At 55.6% G+C, this 16193-nt stretch overlaps 1 protein-coding gene across 1 annotated transcript in view; it reads left to right on the forward strand.

Moving 5' to 3' along the window:
• HYDIN (HYDIN axonemal central pair apparatus protein) overlaps positions 1 to 16191 on the forward strand; it is a 104423-nt gene extending 88232 nt beyond the window's left edge. The window contains exons 34-53 of the mRNA XM_086621241.1: positions 88 to 237; positions 1148 to 1387; positions 1668 to 1836; positions 2381 to 2551; positions 3382 to 3552; positions 4171 to 4335; positions 5350 to 5531; positions 6002 to 6154; positions 6839 to 7022; positions 7500 to 7641; positions 8893 to 9040; positions 9804 to 10427; positions 10877 to 11077; positions 11475 to 11683; positions 11846 to 12028; positions 12258 to 12377; positions 13706 to 13865; positions 13973 to 14145; positions 14902 to 15100; positions 15991 to 16191. Coding sequence (XP_086477367.1) covers positions 88 to 237; positions 1148 to 1387; positions 1668 to 1836; positions 2381 to 2551; positions 3382 to 3552; positions 4171 to 4335; positions 5350 to 5531; positions 6002 to 6154; positions 6839 to 7022; positions 7500 to 7641; positions 8893 to 9040; positions 9804 to 10427; positions 10877 to 11077; positions 11475 to 11683; positions 11846 to 12028; positions 12258 to 12377; positions 13706 to 13865; positions 13973 to 14145; positions 14902 to 15100; positions 15991 to 16191 — 3945 coding nt within the window. The remainder of the gene's footprint in view (positions 1 to 87; positions 238 to 1147; positions 1388 to 1667; positions 1837 to 2380; positions 2552 to 3381; positions 3553 to 4170; positions 4336 to 5349; positions 5532 to 6001; positions 6155 to 6838; positions 7023 to 7499; positions 7642 to 8892; positions 9041 to 9803; positions 10428 to 10876; positions 11078 to 11474; positions 11684 to 11845; positions 12029 to 12257; positions 12378 to 13705; positions 13866 to 13972; positions 14146 to 14901; positions 15101 to 15990) is intronic.
• Positions 16192 to 16193: the final 2 nt, after the last annotated feature.

Raw genomic sequence — 16193 nt, forward strand, 5'->3', positions numbered from 1 at the left:
CGTGCCGGTGTCTCAGAGCACTGTGGGAGCCGAGGGTCTGTCCTCGCAGACCAAGGAGACCTCACCCAATTTACTTTTTTTGCTCAGGTGGACAAACATTTACCAGCGTACATGCGTCGGAAGCAGCTCCAGGAGCTGAAGCCCAAGCCCTGTGTCTTTCACGTGCTGCCTTCGGCTGGAGCCATCGGTCCAGGACAGCGGTGCAACATCCAAGTCAGATTTTCACCCACAGAAGAGGTGAGATTGGCGGGTGTCACCCTCAGGGGGTCTGGCCGGGCGGTGTGGAGAGCCCAGCGCAGGGAGGAGGAGATGAGCTCCACCTCCTCATGAAGCTTGCTGCAAGCCCTGTACCCACTGTGCCTCAGTTTCCCCTGCAGCACACTCTTCTGCGAGAGGCTTTGAAATCCCCATGGAGAGTTTGCACAGAGAGCATCAGGGCAGGGTTGCGTGGCTCCTTCTTGGCACATGGGGGAAATCTGCTGGTTTCTCCTCATCTTCCTCCTTGCGTGAGCGTATTTGCAGGCTGCAGCACCCTGGTGCAGAGCCGCCTGCACGCTCGCGGGATTAACCCTGGCAGTGCCACTCTAGGCTAATCCTGCTGCTGGTACCAGCAGATAAAGCGGCCACCAGCCGCCTTCGTGGGCACAGCAGGGCAGTCACCTGCAGCGCTGTGCTGCCGGCAGTCCCGGTGGCTCTGGCCCGTAGTAGCAGCGATGTGACCACCTGGCGTGTGGCTGTGAGCAGAGCCAAGCGCTGAGCAGAGCAGAGGACCCTTATTTCTAGCTGGCGAGAGCTCCTCTGCCTCTTCCCGTGGCCGCTGTTGGCCCGATGCAGCAGTGCCAGGGCTGCCTCTGGGCAGCACAGCCCCGAGGGCCTTTCTCATGAGCGCTGCGCTCTCTCACGACTGGGTGAGAACATCTGATGGACCATTTTAGATCCATCTGACGCCCAAACATCCGGTTACACTTCACACCAGGGCTCACACCCATTACTCAGAGCCAACGTGTGGATGCTCTGGCCCCTGCTGTAAGGAAACACCCGTTTCCATTCGCCTTAGAGGCGCCAGTAACACCCTGACCTTGGGGCTGAGGGTTGAATTTGAGACTGAGACTTCATGGAGGGGCTTTCTGCGCTTCTCTCTTTTCAGAGGTCATACAAAAGTGAACTGAGGATAAACTTTCGCCAGAGCAACCAGCACCTCCAGCTGCAGGTCTCGGGACTTGGGCTGGAGCCAAAGCTGGAGTTCAGTCCACCAGTGCTCGAGCTGGGACCGTCGCTGCCGTACAGCCGTGGGGCGGAGGGAACAGTGGTGGTGAAGAACCCGTGCGAGTTCCCCATCGAGTTTTACTCGCTGGAGTTCGACCAGCAGTACCTTGCTGAGGAGCAGGTGAGAGGGAAGGTCTGGTCCCCGTGTGCGTGCTCCAGTAGCTTCCCAGCGCTCTAGCATTCCCAGGCTTGTGCTGGGGAGATGGGGACAGTCCCCAGGGCAAAGCTTGGTGGCACCTCAAGGTTAGCCCGCTCTGCTGGCAGGCTGTGGAGGGGCTTGGACAGGCTGTGTTGTTGGGAGGAAGGAACGAGGGAGAAGACAGGTTGGTTGGGGAGTCTGTTCACGTGATGTAGGTCAAAAAGCACATCCCGTACATGGTTTTTCTTCCCTGTGCGCACAGATCCTGCGGATGCTGAAAGAGTATGATTGTCGGAACACCTTGTTGCTGCCTCCACGAGCCCCGGGTGAGAAGCTGCCCCCAGAGCTGTTGGAGTATTACCAGGACCAGATGAAGCTTCAAGATGAACAGACAAAGTCCAAGACTGGGGAACCAGCAGGCCAGGACAATGGTGAGGGTTTGACATTGACTGTCTTGAGTGTGGACACAGCAGGGAGTCCAGCCCACATACGCTGAGCTCTCCATGACCTCGTTCTCCATGGAAAGCCCATGCTTTTAGTAGCCACTTGTTCCCCAGCTTGATGGAGGAATTCCCGGGTGAAAGTCTGTGGCTTTTAACACGCGTCCTCTACCAGCCCTGAGCGCAGCCAAAGCAAGCTCGTACCTGCCTGCCGTGGGCTGGTGAAATAACCAGGGTGTCCCCTTGTGTCCCTCAACCACAAAGAGCAGGATTGATGAGTTCTTCTCCAGCCAGCAGGACCACATCTGATATCACTGGCTATTTTATATTTGCTCCTTCCAGCAGCAAAAGCACAAGCTCAAAATTCCCCTGAGGGCAGAGACAGCCTGGACAGGCTTCTCAGTGCCTTGGGAGCCTTCCTCCTTGGGGAATTTTCCATCTTTTACATGTGGCCGTGCAAAGTGGCGAACGACAAAGAGCGGGTTGGTTGGCCATATTGACCTTCTCCTTCCCTCTCCATGTCCTTCCTCCTCAGCTAACGTGGCAGGTGTCCAGTGTCAGCCAGATCAAGGAGCAAGACACAGTGCTGGGATCATTCGCACCGTCTCATCCCAGAGCTCAGTCATTCCCTCCTCTGTTGCTGAAAGTCAGTCCGTCAAGGTGGGACAAGAGGAGGAGGAAAGTGTTGGGAAAAGACACGAGACAGGTAATAACCCAAAGCTTTTCATCGATTTTACATCCGTTGTAGCAAAAGGACCTCAGTGGAGGACTTCAGTGCCACGTCCACCACTTCACTGCAGCCTGGTGCCATCTTCACTCCTGTAGGCGCTGAATCCACTCCTCTGTATGAAGTCTGTAGGATGCTGAGAGGAGTCTGGGGCAGGGACAAGTGAGAGGCCAGGGAGGTTTCTCCCCGGCCTTGCCAAATGAGCACCTTTGCCCCCAGGAGCTGCTGGGATGAGGATGATGCCATTCTCTTTCCTGGGCAGGGCAGCACGCTCTGTCCTCCATAGCACTGAGGTGGCTTTTGGTGACCTCCTATGGGCAGAGCTGGGAGCTCTTTGCAAATGCTGTTATGGTGAATTCAGAGCCCAGCTACATCTCCTGGTATAATATTCCTCAAGCATCCAGCTTTTGGATAATCGCTTGATCCCTGCATGGAGCCTCACCCTTGGGGCTGTGTAAAATGCCCAGTTCTGCCTTTCGCCCCCTTAACTCAGCAGGACCCAAGACCAAATTCCCATGAGGACCATGTTGACAGTTCATGGAAGGAGATCTGGCCCAGTCCTGTTAGGAATTGCCAGATGTCCGATCTTTCCTCTTTCTGCCACCCCATTTACTATACTCCAAACGGGCACCTTCACCGGCATCTAGGGCAGAGCCTGATCTCCACAAGCCTAAAGGACGGGCATGGGGAGACCCCAGATGTGACATTGTTTTCAGCAGAGTCTCTTCTTCCAGGATCTGAGGGGCTGGGGACGATGATGAGGGTCACAGGTAGGCAGGAGGCTGACCTTTCTGCCTGGTTCTGTACAGGAGAGCATCGGCAAAGCACGGCCAGCACCAAGACGGCCATGGGAGAACTGGAGGACAGGCCTGTCTATAGGGCTGTTGCCCGCCACCTGGGCATTGACATCTCCGCAGAAGGGCGTGCAGCCCTAAACCGCCGAGGGGTCGTCGTCATCGTCCATGGGGCACCCCTGACAGGTAGGTGAGCCGCAGCCCTTGGCTGCAAGGAAGGGGGGAAGCAGGAGAGACGTATCCTGGTGGGCCGTGGTGCTTGGTTGACCAGTTGAAGGTCAGCCAGTGGAGGTCAGCCACAGCTCTGCTGGTACATGAAATGGTCCTAGGCCTTCGCCTAGCTGGTGCAAGTGCTGTGGCTCATCTTGTGTCCCCCAAACAGGGTGGCCATGTTCCCATTCCTTCATGGTACCACATTGCTTAGTGTACCTGCTGCCTTGTGGGAGCAGTCCCCAGCCCATCCTGGCCCCCAAACCATGCCCAGATGTTGCCTGAGATAGCGCTGACCGGCACAGGCCAGCGGACGGGCTGAGTGGTGGTGGGACGGGGCTCAAAACAATGTCCTGACACGAGACGGAGGTCACCACAAGGGACAAAGTCCACAGCTGACCATGGGGTGGTGATGATCCACCTGGGTGTAGAGCTCATTGTCTCTGGCCATGCTCAAGCTCGTGGTCTCCCCTAAAGGGGCACTGGCTTTCCGACTGTCCTTGGAACTTTGAAATCCTGTTCGGGGACTTCCCAGAACGTGTCCCTGAAAATGCCTCGTGCAGGTGTCACCACGCAGCCTTCCTCTCTCTCTAGGAAAGACAGCGGCAGCGGTCGCCCTCTCCAAACGCTACGGCGCTGCCTGCTTGTCCATCGACGCCGTGGTGACAGAGGCCATCTCGGAGCGGCGCGGCTCGGCGGGGCTCTGCGCCCGCCGGCTGTGCCTGGAGGCTGCCATGGAGCAGTGCCACGAGGAGGCGGGTAAGGAGACACGCCGAGCGCACAGCAGCGCTTCGGGAACCCACCGGGACCATCCGCCTCTGCCCGCGCCGGAGGAGCTGGGCAGCCCTTGGGTCTCTTAGGGAACGGGGTGTAGAAACGCCAAGTCATTTCATAAAGCACCTCTAGTTACCGAAAAAAAGAGAAATCTCTGTTTTAAGGGCTCAGACAGGGACGCTGTCACTGCCCCTGGGTGTCTTGGCACACGTTCCTTTTTCCAGGAGCAGTGAAGCCCACCTGTGTCTTCCTCGGAGGTTTTTTTTTTCCTATTTCCTCAAAGCTGAATCCGTTTTGCTCTGGAGGGCCCGTGGGCAGAACTGCTGCCCGCTTTAAGGAGGAAAAAGCCCTCTGAAGTGGCTCGTTAAGCACCAGCCGCCTGGCTTTGAGTGTGGCAGCACAAACAGGAGAGGAAGGGAAGAACAACCTCCCGGGGGGGTTTGGGATGAGACAGACGCTGCAGACGGGCTCTTTTCTCCGGAGATTTTCCTAAACGCGCTGTCAGGTCACGCAGCTCGTGCGTCTTGTGCTCTTTTCCACGTGAGACCGGAGGCATTTAGGAAGCTTTACTGGGCAGTTGGTGCCTGGAGCTGTGCAGGGTTAGGCCAGACCTTGGCTCTGGTGGGGGAAGTTTTGTATCGCTCGGCTGGGAGCCTGGCTGGGTTGGGTGCTGGTGGAAGGACGAAGGGTCTGAGCGGGGTTATCCCGCACAGAGCATTTAGCTCCAGCGGAGACGGGCGATGCAGGTGGGGCAGGGCTGCGTGTTACAGTCTCCGGGTGGGAAGGCGGGATGGGTGCAAGGTATGGAAGTGATGGTCCAGCAGGACAAATCCTTGGCTTGATCCACAGGGGAGCACCTGTGCTAGTGCCCGGCAGGTGGGGGGATGAGTGCTGTGTCCCTGCCGGGGCGCAGGGCTGTGCCCGTTGGGGCGGGAGGTGCCCGCTTGCTCCCCGTAGCGCCCGTCGCCGGCCCCACTCAGCCATCTGTCCCCTCCGCAGGTCAAAACACAGACGGGTCCCTCAAGTCGCAGTTCAACGCCGTGGCCAGGAAGAGCTCGGACACGAGCCTGTCCGGCTCCAAGGGCAAAGTCAGTTCTCAAGGCCGGGTGAGAACCGCGGCGAGCAAGAAGAAGAGGAATGACCAGGTGTCCAAATCCCAGAAGCAGCGTAGGATGGATTCGGTAGGCTCCCAGATGAAGCACGATGCGCCGGTTAATGCCTGGGACCTTTCTGTTGCCTTTGAGAAGGGAAGGGGCCGCTTACGGCGGGGGCTCGGTGTCACCCAGAGCCTGGTGCGGGGGGATGTATTGCAGAGAGCCGGCTGGGCACGGCTCGGGGTGGGAACGGATCTCTGGGATCTGGCAGAAAAACTCTTTTACTGGGTCTTAATGGTTTGTTGGCGAAGCGCGGTCCAGGCTAACGTGGGCTGCAGGCGGTGGGCAAAGCTGTGGGGTGCTGCTGGAGGGGCTTGCGAGCTTGGCTCTCTGCTAGCCACGGGATGTGCCTTCCGGGGTTGTCCCCTGGCACTGCTGGCCTGCAGTTTTGTTGTAATCTGCCACCAGTGAGAAACCGCAGCTCCAAGCCCAGCAGTTGGAATTTTTTGGGAGTTTCCCAAACAGCTTAATTTTACCTGTGGCTTTCAACGTTGCAGGTCTTGTCCAGTTCTCAGCCCATCTCTTCCGTTCCCTGCGCTCCTGCGCAGCAGCAGCTGAGCATCAGCAGCAGCACGGGGGAAGAGCAGGGCTTCATGAGCTGCGTGCTGCCCGAGGACCTGCTGGTGGCCATCCTCTCCGAAAGGCTGCAGGTATGGGAGCGCGGAGGCAAATGATACTTTCCTGCTGCGAAGAGACGGGCAGTGAGGTACAATTCGGAGAGGAGGAGGTCTCTGTCTGCCGTTGGAGGAGTCTCTGTCTGCCAGCAGGGATGGAATCATAGAATCATGGAATGCATTGGGTTGGAAGGGACCTGAAAGATCATCTAGTTCCAGCCCCCCTGCCCCATGGGCAGGGACACCCTCCACCACACCAGGTTGTCCAAAGCCTCATCCAACCTGGCCTTGAACACCGTCAGGGAGGGGGAAGCCACAGCTTCTCTGGGCAACCTGTGCCAGTGCCTCTCCACCCTCAGAGGGAAGAATTTCTTCCTTAGATCTCATCGAAATCTCCCCTCTTTCAGTTGAAAGCCATTGCCCCGTGTCCTGTCACTACACGCCCTTGTCCAAAGCCCCTCTCCAGCTTTCCTGTAGCTCCTTTAGGTACTGGAAGGCTGCTAGAAGGTCTCCCTGGAGCCTTCTCTACTCCAGGCTGAAGATCCTTGGGTGCAGCTGCAGATGCAGCTGGTAGAACACAGGGAAGGATCAGAGCTTGTCTGAGCTGATGAACTTGGAACAACGGTGGCCGGTGTCCTTTGACATTTGGGTTTCCTGCCCAGCTGCGAGCCCAACACGAGCCACAACTGACTTTCTCTTCCTTTTCGACTTCATTCACAGTTGAGCGACTGCTACCAGGGAGTGGTGTTTGATGGCCTGGAGACCCTCTTTGCGAGCAGCATGGCATCTGCTCTCCTCTGCCTGCTCAAAGCTGTCAGAAACCGGCCTTATATCTATTTTGTGAACCTGTACCAGGATTATGCTTCTTGGAAGGCCAGAGAGGCAGCCGCAAAAGAGCAGGAAGGTGAGACTCTTCATCTCCATATCTCTCAAGCCTTCAGCCCTATCCGTGTGTAGCTGGGTGACCAGCAGAGCTTGTAAGAAATGATTTTATGAATCCTTTCACCCTCTGCCTCCGTGTAGGCAGCACTCAGCTCACAGTTACTTGAAACACAGCAGAGCTGAGGCTCTGAGGCTTACCTCAGTCTCAGACATTACAGCTTGGGCACAAGTGCAAGCTCTTGCAGCTCAGTGACTAACCACCAGCCAGCTGTCCACGAGGCTGGTGCACGTGAGCCAGGCAAGGCAAGGCATGGGAACTCGCTGGCTGCCAAGAGTTTGGGGGGTTATCTGAATTTTAGAGCAGGGATATGGGGTCCCTGGTATCTCCTGGCAGGATGACAGGCTGGGTCGGGGCAAAGTTGTGAATCCTCGCGGGTCACGTGGAACAGCAAGCTCTGCTTGCAGTTGCTAATGATTTCTCTTCTGGTCTGTGCTGAAGAACGGGAGCGGGAAGAAGCTGCCGCAAGGGAGAAAGAACGCCTCTGGGAGATGGATGAGGAAGAGTATGACGCCCTCACTGATGAGCAGAAGATTCAGTTTAATGAATACATACAAGAAGTCCAGCGTGAGAGGAAGAAGAGGTCTGTAAGCCTTCTGTGGATAATGCCCCAGGGTGGTGTCCCTGAAGGGTTCCCCTGCTCCAGAGACCTTAGAGCTCAGAGGGGTTACAGAGCAAAGACCAAAAATGTCCAGTTCCACCTCCCTGGTTCCCAACGGAGGATGGGGCTTCCTCTGGTGAGATGAGAACATCTCTGTGCTTTCACAGCTGCAGGGAGCTGGACTCTGTGCTCGCCTTGCCACCGCACTTAGAAGCGTCTCTAAGTTAATTCTGTTGATTGTCATCTTCTGCAGCCCCTTCTTTACCAAACTGTAGGGGTTGTGATGTGGGTTGGTGTGAGGTGCAGCTGTGCTGGCTTGGTTTAGATACCAGTCCTGCCATAGGTGATGTCCTTCATAGAATCATGGAATGGTTTGGGTTGGAAGGGACCTCAAAGATCACCCACTTCCAACCACCCTGCCATGGGCAGGGTGCTTCCAATGTTGATCTCCCAGGGTTTTCCTTACTGATTGACACCAGCTGTAAAAGCTGGTGTCTCTTAGGCTGACCTGCAGCCTCAGCAGCAGGTGAGCCTGGGAGAATTCTGATCCAGCAAGGCTGTTCAGGAGGATGCAGAGAAGAAGTGTAAGCCTGTGTTAAGCCCTGCCTGAAACTCGGGCTGGGACTTGCTTAAGGCGAGCCTGTGTTCCAGTGCTTCTTTCAGCCCCACCTGAAGTTTGTTTCCCTGGGAGGAGCTGGCTAGGGCTGCTCCAAATCCTCATTTCCAGGACAGACAACATGAGTTTCATGTGGTCACAGCTGAGTTCCAGCAGGAACCTGGTTGTTCAGAGCCCGTTTTGCAGGAGGGGATGTACTGCAGTCTTGCCTTCTGATTGACAGGGACGTTCTCGCTCAGGAGCAGGTCACACTGTAAACCTGCGTGGGTTTACACTGGGAAATCAAGAGAGGGCTTCAGGCATCAATGTGGAGAGATGGTAGCTCATTCTTCAGCAATGTGCTGGAGGTGTCCAGGTGGCCCTTACTGGAGAAGCTTCCCTATTGAGACCTTAGGACAGCAAGGCTTAGATTTGGATGGCCCTGGAGGGTCCCCTCCCATCTTTCCTCAGTTTGGATGTTCCCAACCTCTCCAGGTTGAGGGAAGTTCATGGAGATGGTCTAACAGTTCTGCCTGGCCTCAGAGTCGATGGATGAAGTGCAGGACCAGCTGGGATTGCAGTGAGCCCAGAATTCTGGTGGTGACTCGGAGGGATGTTTTGTGTTTGGTTTACTGAAGGGCGATGGAGCAGTTGACTGAAGAGCTTGAGGAAAAGCACCAGAAGGAGAGAGAAGAGCTGAGGAAGAATTCGCAGCGGTGGAAGGCAGCGTTTGAAAAGGTGAAAATGAATGCTTTGGAGAAGAAAAAGCGGCTCAGAGACAACCAGGTGAGTGACTGTGTTTACAGAGGTAAAGGCCCTGAGACCTTCCCACTGAGCTGTACCGCTCCCCGAGAAGCCAGGAGCCACCCGCAGTGCTGGGGACGAGTACCTGGCCATGAGTGACACCTGAGGATGTGCTGGGAAACAACCGCCGCTGTTCGGTCATGCTGCTGCTTCGCCAGAGGTGTTTTCCCATGGGTTTGTTGGGGAGCTGCTCTTCTGGGGTCATGCTGCCCTGGAGCCATGGCTTCCCATGACTCCATACGTTCACTGGGAAGCCCTAGATAGTTTTAGTCCAGCTTTTGTCCCCACCCTGCATGTGACTTACACCTCTGAGCCATGATCCGTCTGGGATGTGGTGTCTTTTCCTGCATGTCTGGCAGGACATACCACCAGGCCTTAGGTATTCATTAGCAACCAGACTTCCCAAAGCCTCAGCCAGCCCCAGGGATGCTCAGCACACCAGAGATGAGCCCAGAGGACTGCACAGGAGTAGGGAGGTGTCTGAAGTTCCCTGTTTAGTTTGGGGGAGCTGTTTTGCTCTTCATCTGATTTGCAGGACTCCTCATCAGTCTGACACTCGGAGGGGTTGGTTTCAGTTGAGCTAAACTGGGTACCAGCTGTGTTCTGAACTGGGATTTGTAGAGCACGTAGCACAGGTCTGGGACGAGGCTTGGGGTGCTATTGCAAAGATCATCACTGCCCTACAGCGTGGGAGTTGGTGCTTTGAAAGAAACACTCACTGCTTTTTCCTACTCCTCCTGCCCAGGAAATGAACACAACCGTCAATGACGTGTCAGAGATCAGCAAAAGTTTAAGGAAGAAGAAGTCTGGGAAGGGGTGCCCAGACTCTGCTGTAGTTGATAAGGAAGAGAAGATTGAGCAACCTACAGAGCACAAAGAGGAGGAACCGAAAAATGAGTCCCTGAGTGACAGCGAGAAGAACTTGTCCCTGAGGTTTGAGATCTACGAGGCATCACAGAAGGATGTCACACGTGTTTTGTCATGCTGGGACAGGGTTCAGGGTATCATGGTGTCCCCTCTGAGCCAAGAGGACATACAGCAGGAAGCAGACGAGGAGCGCTGGCGTTCAGCCGGCCCCAAGAGCCGGAAGAACAGAGAAAAGAAGCTGGAGAAGGAGAGGCTGGAGAAGGAGAGACTGGAAAAGGAGAGGCTGGAGAAATGTGCAGAGAAAGAGCACCTGGAAAAGAAGCAGCCAGAAAAACTGAAGGCCCTTGAGGGCTCTGAGTTACCCCAGCTGGAAGGGGAAGGTGCAGAAGAGTCAGCCAGAGGCCAGGGTGTCGGGGTGCCCTGCTTGGACATCCAGGTGCTGAGCCCAGAAGATGTGACTGGGAAGATCCTGGAGAGCAGCATGCTGCCATCAGCAGAGCAGGTAAAGCTCTGGGACCTGGTGCATTGTGTCCTGCCAGGTGACAACAGCACAGAGCCTTGTCCAGGCCACTAGTGATGTTCCACAACGGCTCCACAGCAGCCATGGGGTTGGGGAGGTTCTCACCATCCCTCAGATGGGTGTAAAGAGGGAGCGCTCTCTGTACAAGCATCCTGTCTGTTCAGAGAGTTTCCCACTCTGGAAATGATTCAAAATGGTCCCAGGGCTGGGCAGCTGCCAGTCATCGTTTCCTTCAGCTGAGTCACTCCAGGGAGAGCCTTCTCTCTCGGTCCCACTGGGAGGTTCTAGCACTGCTCTGGAGTCTGCCCACCCCACTGTGCGTACCAAACCCACTGTGCTCCGTATAGAAAAACTCAGAAGCTCGGTGCCTTGAAGGGAGTGTGAGGATGGAGGTGACTGGAGTCTTGACAGGCTTTTCTCTTTTGCTTTAGATCCTGGATAGCTTGGGACTGGGTCCCTCAGGGCCTCCCATTCCCCCCACTGCTTTTTACTCCGTGATCCACTACCCGAAGGAGCGGACGGCCCCTGCTGCAGGAGAAGCCCTCGAGCACTTCACCTTTGTTGTGCCAGAAGGTGCCACTGCAGAAGATGAAGAGGAAACAGAAGGTCTTGTGGATGCCCCTGCTGTGAAGGTGCGCAGTGAAAGTGCCAGGGCAGGGGCCAGGCTGGATGGGGGCGTGGGAGGGCAGGTGGGATGGAAAAGGATCACCGTGGCAGGGCAGCGCAGCCGTGACAGGGCCCTGCATCTGCAGGCGTCCTTCTGTCTGTCCAAAAGAGACAGCTCTGCCTGAGACAGAGAGCGGTTCTGTCAGATGAGAGGGAAAAATCACCCAAACCCCTCAGCTCCCCTTGAGGAGAGGTGGTGCAGGCAAACAGAGTCAGGAAGACCAAGTCCACGGGCAGATGCGGGTGGTTATTTATTCTCTCCCCTGTTTGTTGACAAACCTGCAGCTTTCTTTCCAGGGTGGGGATGTCTCAGGGCAGGTCTCACCTCTCTCTGCCTTTTGTTTCTCTCCCCTTGGTGTGCAGACGTCAGAGGAGCAGGTCACGGCAGCCAGGGGCCGGCCAAGGAAGGAGAAAGCTGCAGGCAGCCGGGAGACCGTGAGGGAGAAGCAGAGCTCCAGCCCGAGCAGAAGGCATCAAAGGCCGAGGACAGGAACATCCAAGCATTCTCCTGAGGCGCATCAAAGCAATCACAGCAGCATTAACGTGGTCGCAGCCCCAGAGAGATATGTCAGGTGAGCTGTGAGGGAGGAGGTGGTCCCTCTACTTCATGGCCATCTCGCCAAACGAGGTCCATCATCCCCCGCTCCGCAGGGACTCTGCCAGTGAGTCCACGAGCCTCCTCCGTGTCTCATTTGCTCATTAGCAATGTCTGAAGCCTCCTCTTTAATTGCCAGGCTAAGCAACTGCCGGTGGGTAGTGCCTGCCCACGGCGAGGTGGAACTCAAGATCCACTTCAGCTCCACGGTGGTGGGCCAGTTCGACCAGACGCTGCATTTCGAGGTCATGGGGATGAACCGTCTGTACGAGCTGCACTGCAGGGGCACCTGCCTGTATCCCACCATCAGCCAGGACCCACGGTAAGGCTGACCCCTGGGACCCTCCCACACTGCTCCCCCCGAATCAGAGCCAAGGCTGCCCCTTGTGCCCCTGTGACCTTCTGGCTTGGGCAGAGCATGCTGCCCGAGCAGCCCAGCATCTCTGGAACCAGTACTGATACCTCAGCCACCAATAAGGGTTATGGCTTTCTGACTTGGTTTTCTACTTAGAGGATCTCACAGCTCCTCATTCCCTGTTTCCTCTCCCCAGGGTGGTGTTTCCTCGCTGGAGGAAGAGCAAGGCAGTTGATGACATCATCTGCAAGGAGTATATCATGAACAAGGGTGTATTCCACTTTGGACCGCTGCTGTGCGGGAAGTCAAGAGACTGGTACGTGCTCCCTGCCCCATGTGAGCAGCCTGATGTGCTGCCTGCTCGGAGTGAGATACTGGGATGGGATCTCCAGGGCCTCGTGGTTTCATGGACGTGCTTGGAGACGTGCCGTCCCAATGGCACAATTCAGGGCAGGCCCAGGCTGAGACGTGGGAGACACGTGGGGTGGAAGGGCCACAGATGTGTGAACTTGAGCAGGGAACAGGCACATGAGTCTTGGCAGAGCTGGGGAGAGATGGAGCTGGTCTTCCTACCTGGTGGGTGCCTTAGGGGCCAGAGCAACATGCTGCTTCCAGCCTGAAGGTGACTTGGGGCAACTGGTGTCCCCTCTCCACATCTCACCTTCACCACCTACAAAATGAACTTTATGGTGCTTTTTTAGAGTGCTTTGAGCTCTACCCTTAGAGTTGAACAAGGGATTATTCTGCTGATGGTTTTGTGAATCATTCATTAATCTGTAATTAGTAAGGCTTTGATTTGACCTGCCAGTGTCGAGGTAGGGGGGAACCTGCAGAGGAATAAAAACGGGAGCTGCATTTTCCTGATCCTCACTGCTGGATAAAGTCTGCCTAAAAAAGTTGTCATTGTAGCTGCTGGCGTATTTCTATTTTGGACATTGCTTTTTTTAAAAAAAGAAATATTAGAAATTAAGTTCTTGTCTTTGTGGGAGCTCTGGAGAGCTAGTGGTGTTCTGAGAACCCAAGGAAATGAAATCAAAACAGTTTAAAAACCAGCAGAGGATCTGTAGCCAGGCTGATGAATGGTCTCGGGTTTCTGTTTGCTTTTTTAGCCCTTTCACTCCAAATTCTGCTCCCCACCTGAAAGAAGGGACATGTGTTAAATTTAGCATTCCTCTTGGGGATTAATCCTTTCTGTTTCCTTCCCTGAGACTTTGAGCTAACCCGTGAAATGCAAGACACACTCATGGCTTTTTTGAAAGAGATAATCTAAACTATTTTTAAAATCTCTTTCCAAAAGCATTTCTTTATACCCCGCAGGGAAGGAAACCCAACAAAGGAGGAGAAGGAACCCCTGTGCTTGACACACTTACATTTTTTCAGGCACCTTTTGAGTTGATGTTTTGTAGAAAGCTCTTTAAGTGGCCTGTGCGTCCTCAGCGCCTCTGGCACGGGGGCACCGGACACCAAAGTGCCGCGAGGGTGAACACACGCACCGTGCAACGTGCCCCCGAAAGCGATCCGACTTGTCAGACCGTGGTCTTCCAGCGCAGCCTCCCGCTGCCGGGGCACGGTGCTTTCCTCCATGCGTGATAAAGGCAACGGTCCCCGGGTCTCCTCTGCAGCTTTTTCTCCTTTCATGGACAGGTACAAGGCATTGGACCATCCTAGCAACTGCCAAAAGATATCCATCCTCAACATCACCGCCTTGGAAGCAGAAGTGCAGTTCGCCTTCAAGCATGACCTGTCAGCAAGCACATTCATTTTGGAACCTGCCAGCATGAAGCTGAAGCCTAATGAGAAGCAGGTAGGAGACGGGCAGGTAGGACAAGCACGGGTAGAGTTGTCCAGCAGCCAGTCCTCTTGCTCACTGAACATTCTTCTGTGTTTCTTTTTGCGGGGATGGGTCTACAGGAGCTGAGCATCTGGGCGTACCCGACTTCAGCTGGCCTCGTGGAAGACAACCTGCTGTGCTCCATTAAGGACAACCCCGAGCCAGTGGTCTTCCACCTGTGCTGCCAGGGGGTGCAGGTGGAGCTGGAGGTCAACCCGAAGCAGTTGAATTTCAACAGGCTGCTGCTGCACAGGTCAGTCATCCCACGACCACTCTGCCGGGGACGAGAGCTGTCGGCGAGCTTCTCTCGCTGACCGCATGGCCACACAGGCTGGAGACTGGTCTAACATCCCTCCTTCTCCCAGTAGTTCCCAGTCTCTTGCTCACCGTTCCTTGCTGGCTTGGATGTCCCATGACAGCCATATGTTCTGTAGACCCCAGCAGTGTTAGGCGATGGGCATCCTGATACATTTGTGTTTTGTCTGTGGGTTCAGAGAACAGTCTGGTTGCCCCTCCTGATCTCCCTTCTGTAGCACCCAGCTCTCCCCCAGGACCTCACCTCAGAGGCTTGAGACAGACGTCTCAAGACAAAGACCTCTTGAGACAAAGAGAAAACATTTTGACAAGGGTGTGTAGTGACAGGACACGGGGCAATGGCTTTAAACTGAAAGAGGGGGGATTTAGATCAGGTATAAGGAAGAAATTCTTCCCTCTGAGGGTGGTGAGACACTGGCACAGGTTGCCCAGAGAAGCTCTGGCTGCCCCATCCCTGGAAGTGTTCAAGGCCAGGTTGGATGAGGCTTTGGGCAACCTGGTGTAGTGGAGGGTGTCCCTGCCCATGGCAGGGGGGTTGGAACTGGATGCTCTGAAGGTCCCTTCCAACCCAAACCATTCCATGATCCTAACTATGGTTTTATAGCCATGGATAGGGCTGCCCAAGTTATGTTGAATTGCGAGGTCAGCATGGCCATGGAGCAGCCGGTGCTGAGTTGTCTTCCTGTCTCTACAGGACGGACAGCAAGATCCTGGTCCTGCAAAATCGCACCCCGCTGCCCGTGGCCTGGCGGCTCGGTGGGCTGGAAGACCTTGGCGAGGACTTCTCCGTGTCACCAGCTGCGGGCGTTGTTGGTCCCCGCACGGAGTTTAATGTGTACCTGTATTTCAAGGCCACGAAGGCTGTCAACGTTAAGAAGACAATCCAACTGGAGGTGAGGGGAACGGTGCCCTCCCTGGCAGAGCGGAGCAGAGTGATCAGCCCTGTGCTCTTAGAGATGGAGACTGGGCTTGAGGGGTGCCCTGCAAAGAGGGCAAAGGGTGAACCTTTGTGAGGTTCCTTTCTACCTGCACTGCCGGGGGAGCAGGCCCATAGCAGCAAGGGACTTGCCCTGGAGGATGATGTTTTGGAAACTAAGTCACTACTAGGGTGTTCTTGTAGCTGAGCTTCGTTGGGCAAGTCAGGAAGAGCTGCACCTGATGGACACGAGGGTGCCATGACCCCAACTTCTGCTGCCTCAGACTGGGTTGACCATCCCTGAGCATCCATGTCACCCCAGATAACCAGGCGCTGTGTCCTGAGCCCCTACTACAGCCGCCTCGCTGCTGTGCCTGGTTGAATGCTGTTGTTCGGTGGTCCTCACTTTGGGGGGCTCCCCGCACCCATCCTGGAGCCCGGCTGGGGCTCTTAAGGCAGAGCAACAAACTCTCACCCTGGGATTTTATTCCCCATGGTTTAGGGGCCGCGTTTCGGTGAGGATGCTGGGTGATCGAAGAGGAGAGGGTTGATTGTCAGTGTCATCTGCTCTGGGACACCTCACACTTTTTGGGGTTGTTTTCACCTCCCTGTGCCTCCCGGGGGCTTCAGCAGCAGCGTTGCCTGCTGTAGGAGCGCGGAGTTGGGCTGACAGGGTTTGTTACCGCAGCAGAATCCTGCGGGTCAGCCCTTGAGATGAAGAGGTTCGCAAAGCTTGGGAGTCCACGAGTGCTCATCGAGCAGGGGAGGCCCTGCTGGAAGCAGCTGGCAGAGACAAGGGCTCGTACGTTGCCTACCGAAAGAGTTGAGGAGAATGGTCTAAGCAGTGTTTCTTTCTTGCTGCCTCAGGTTTCAGATGCAGAAAACATCCTGGGGATTGTTCAGGTCGAAAATATCCAAATCGTGGCGGAGGCCTATGATGTTGCCCTGAACATCGACTTTTCTGAAGGTCAGTGGATGCCCCCAGAAGAAAATAGTCCGGGTGCAGGTGGGCAACCAAAGCACTGGGGAGGGGACGGGACAGCGTGCGAGCGCGGCACGGACACGTAAAG

This window comes from Tauraco erythrolophus, chromosome 15, assembly GCF_009769465.1.
Source record: "Tauraco erythrolophus isolate bTauEry1 chromosome 15, bTauEry1.pri, whole genome shotgun sequence".
NCBI lineage: Eukaryota > Metazoa > Chordata > Aves > Musophagiformes > Musophagidae > Tauraco > Tauraco erythrolophus.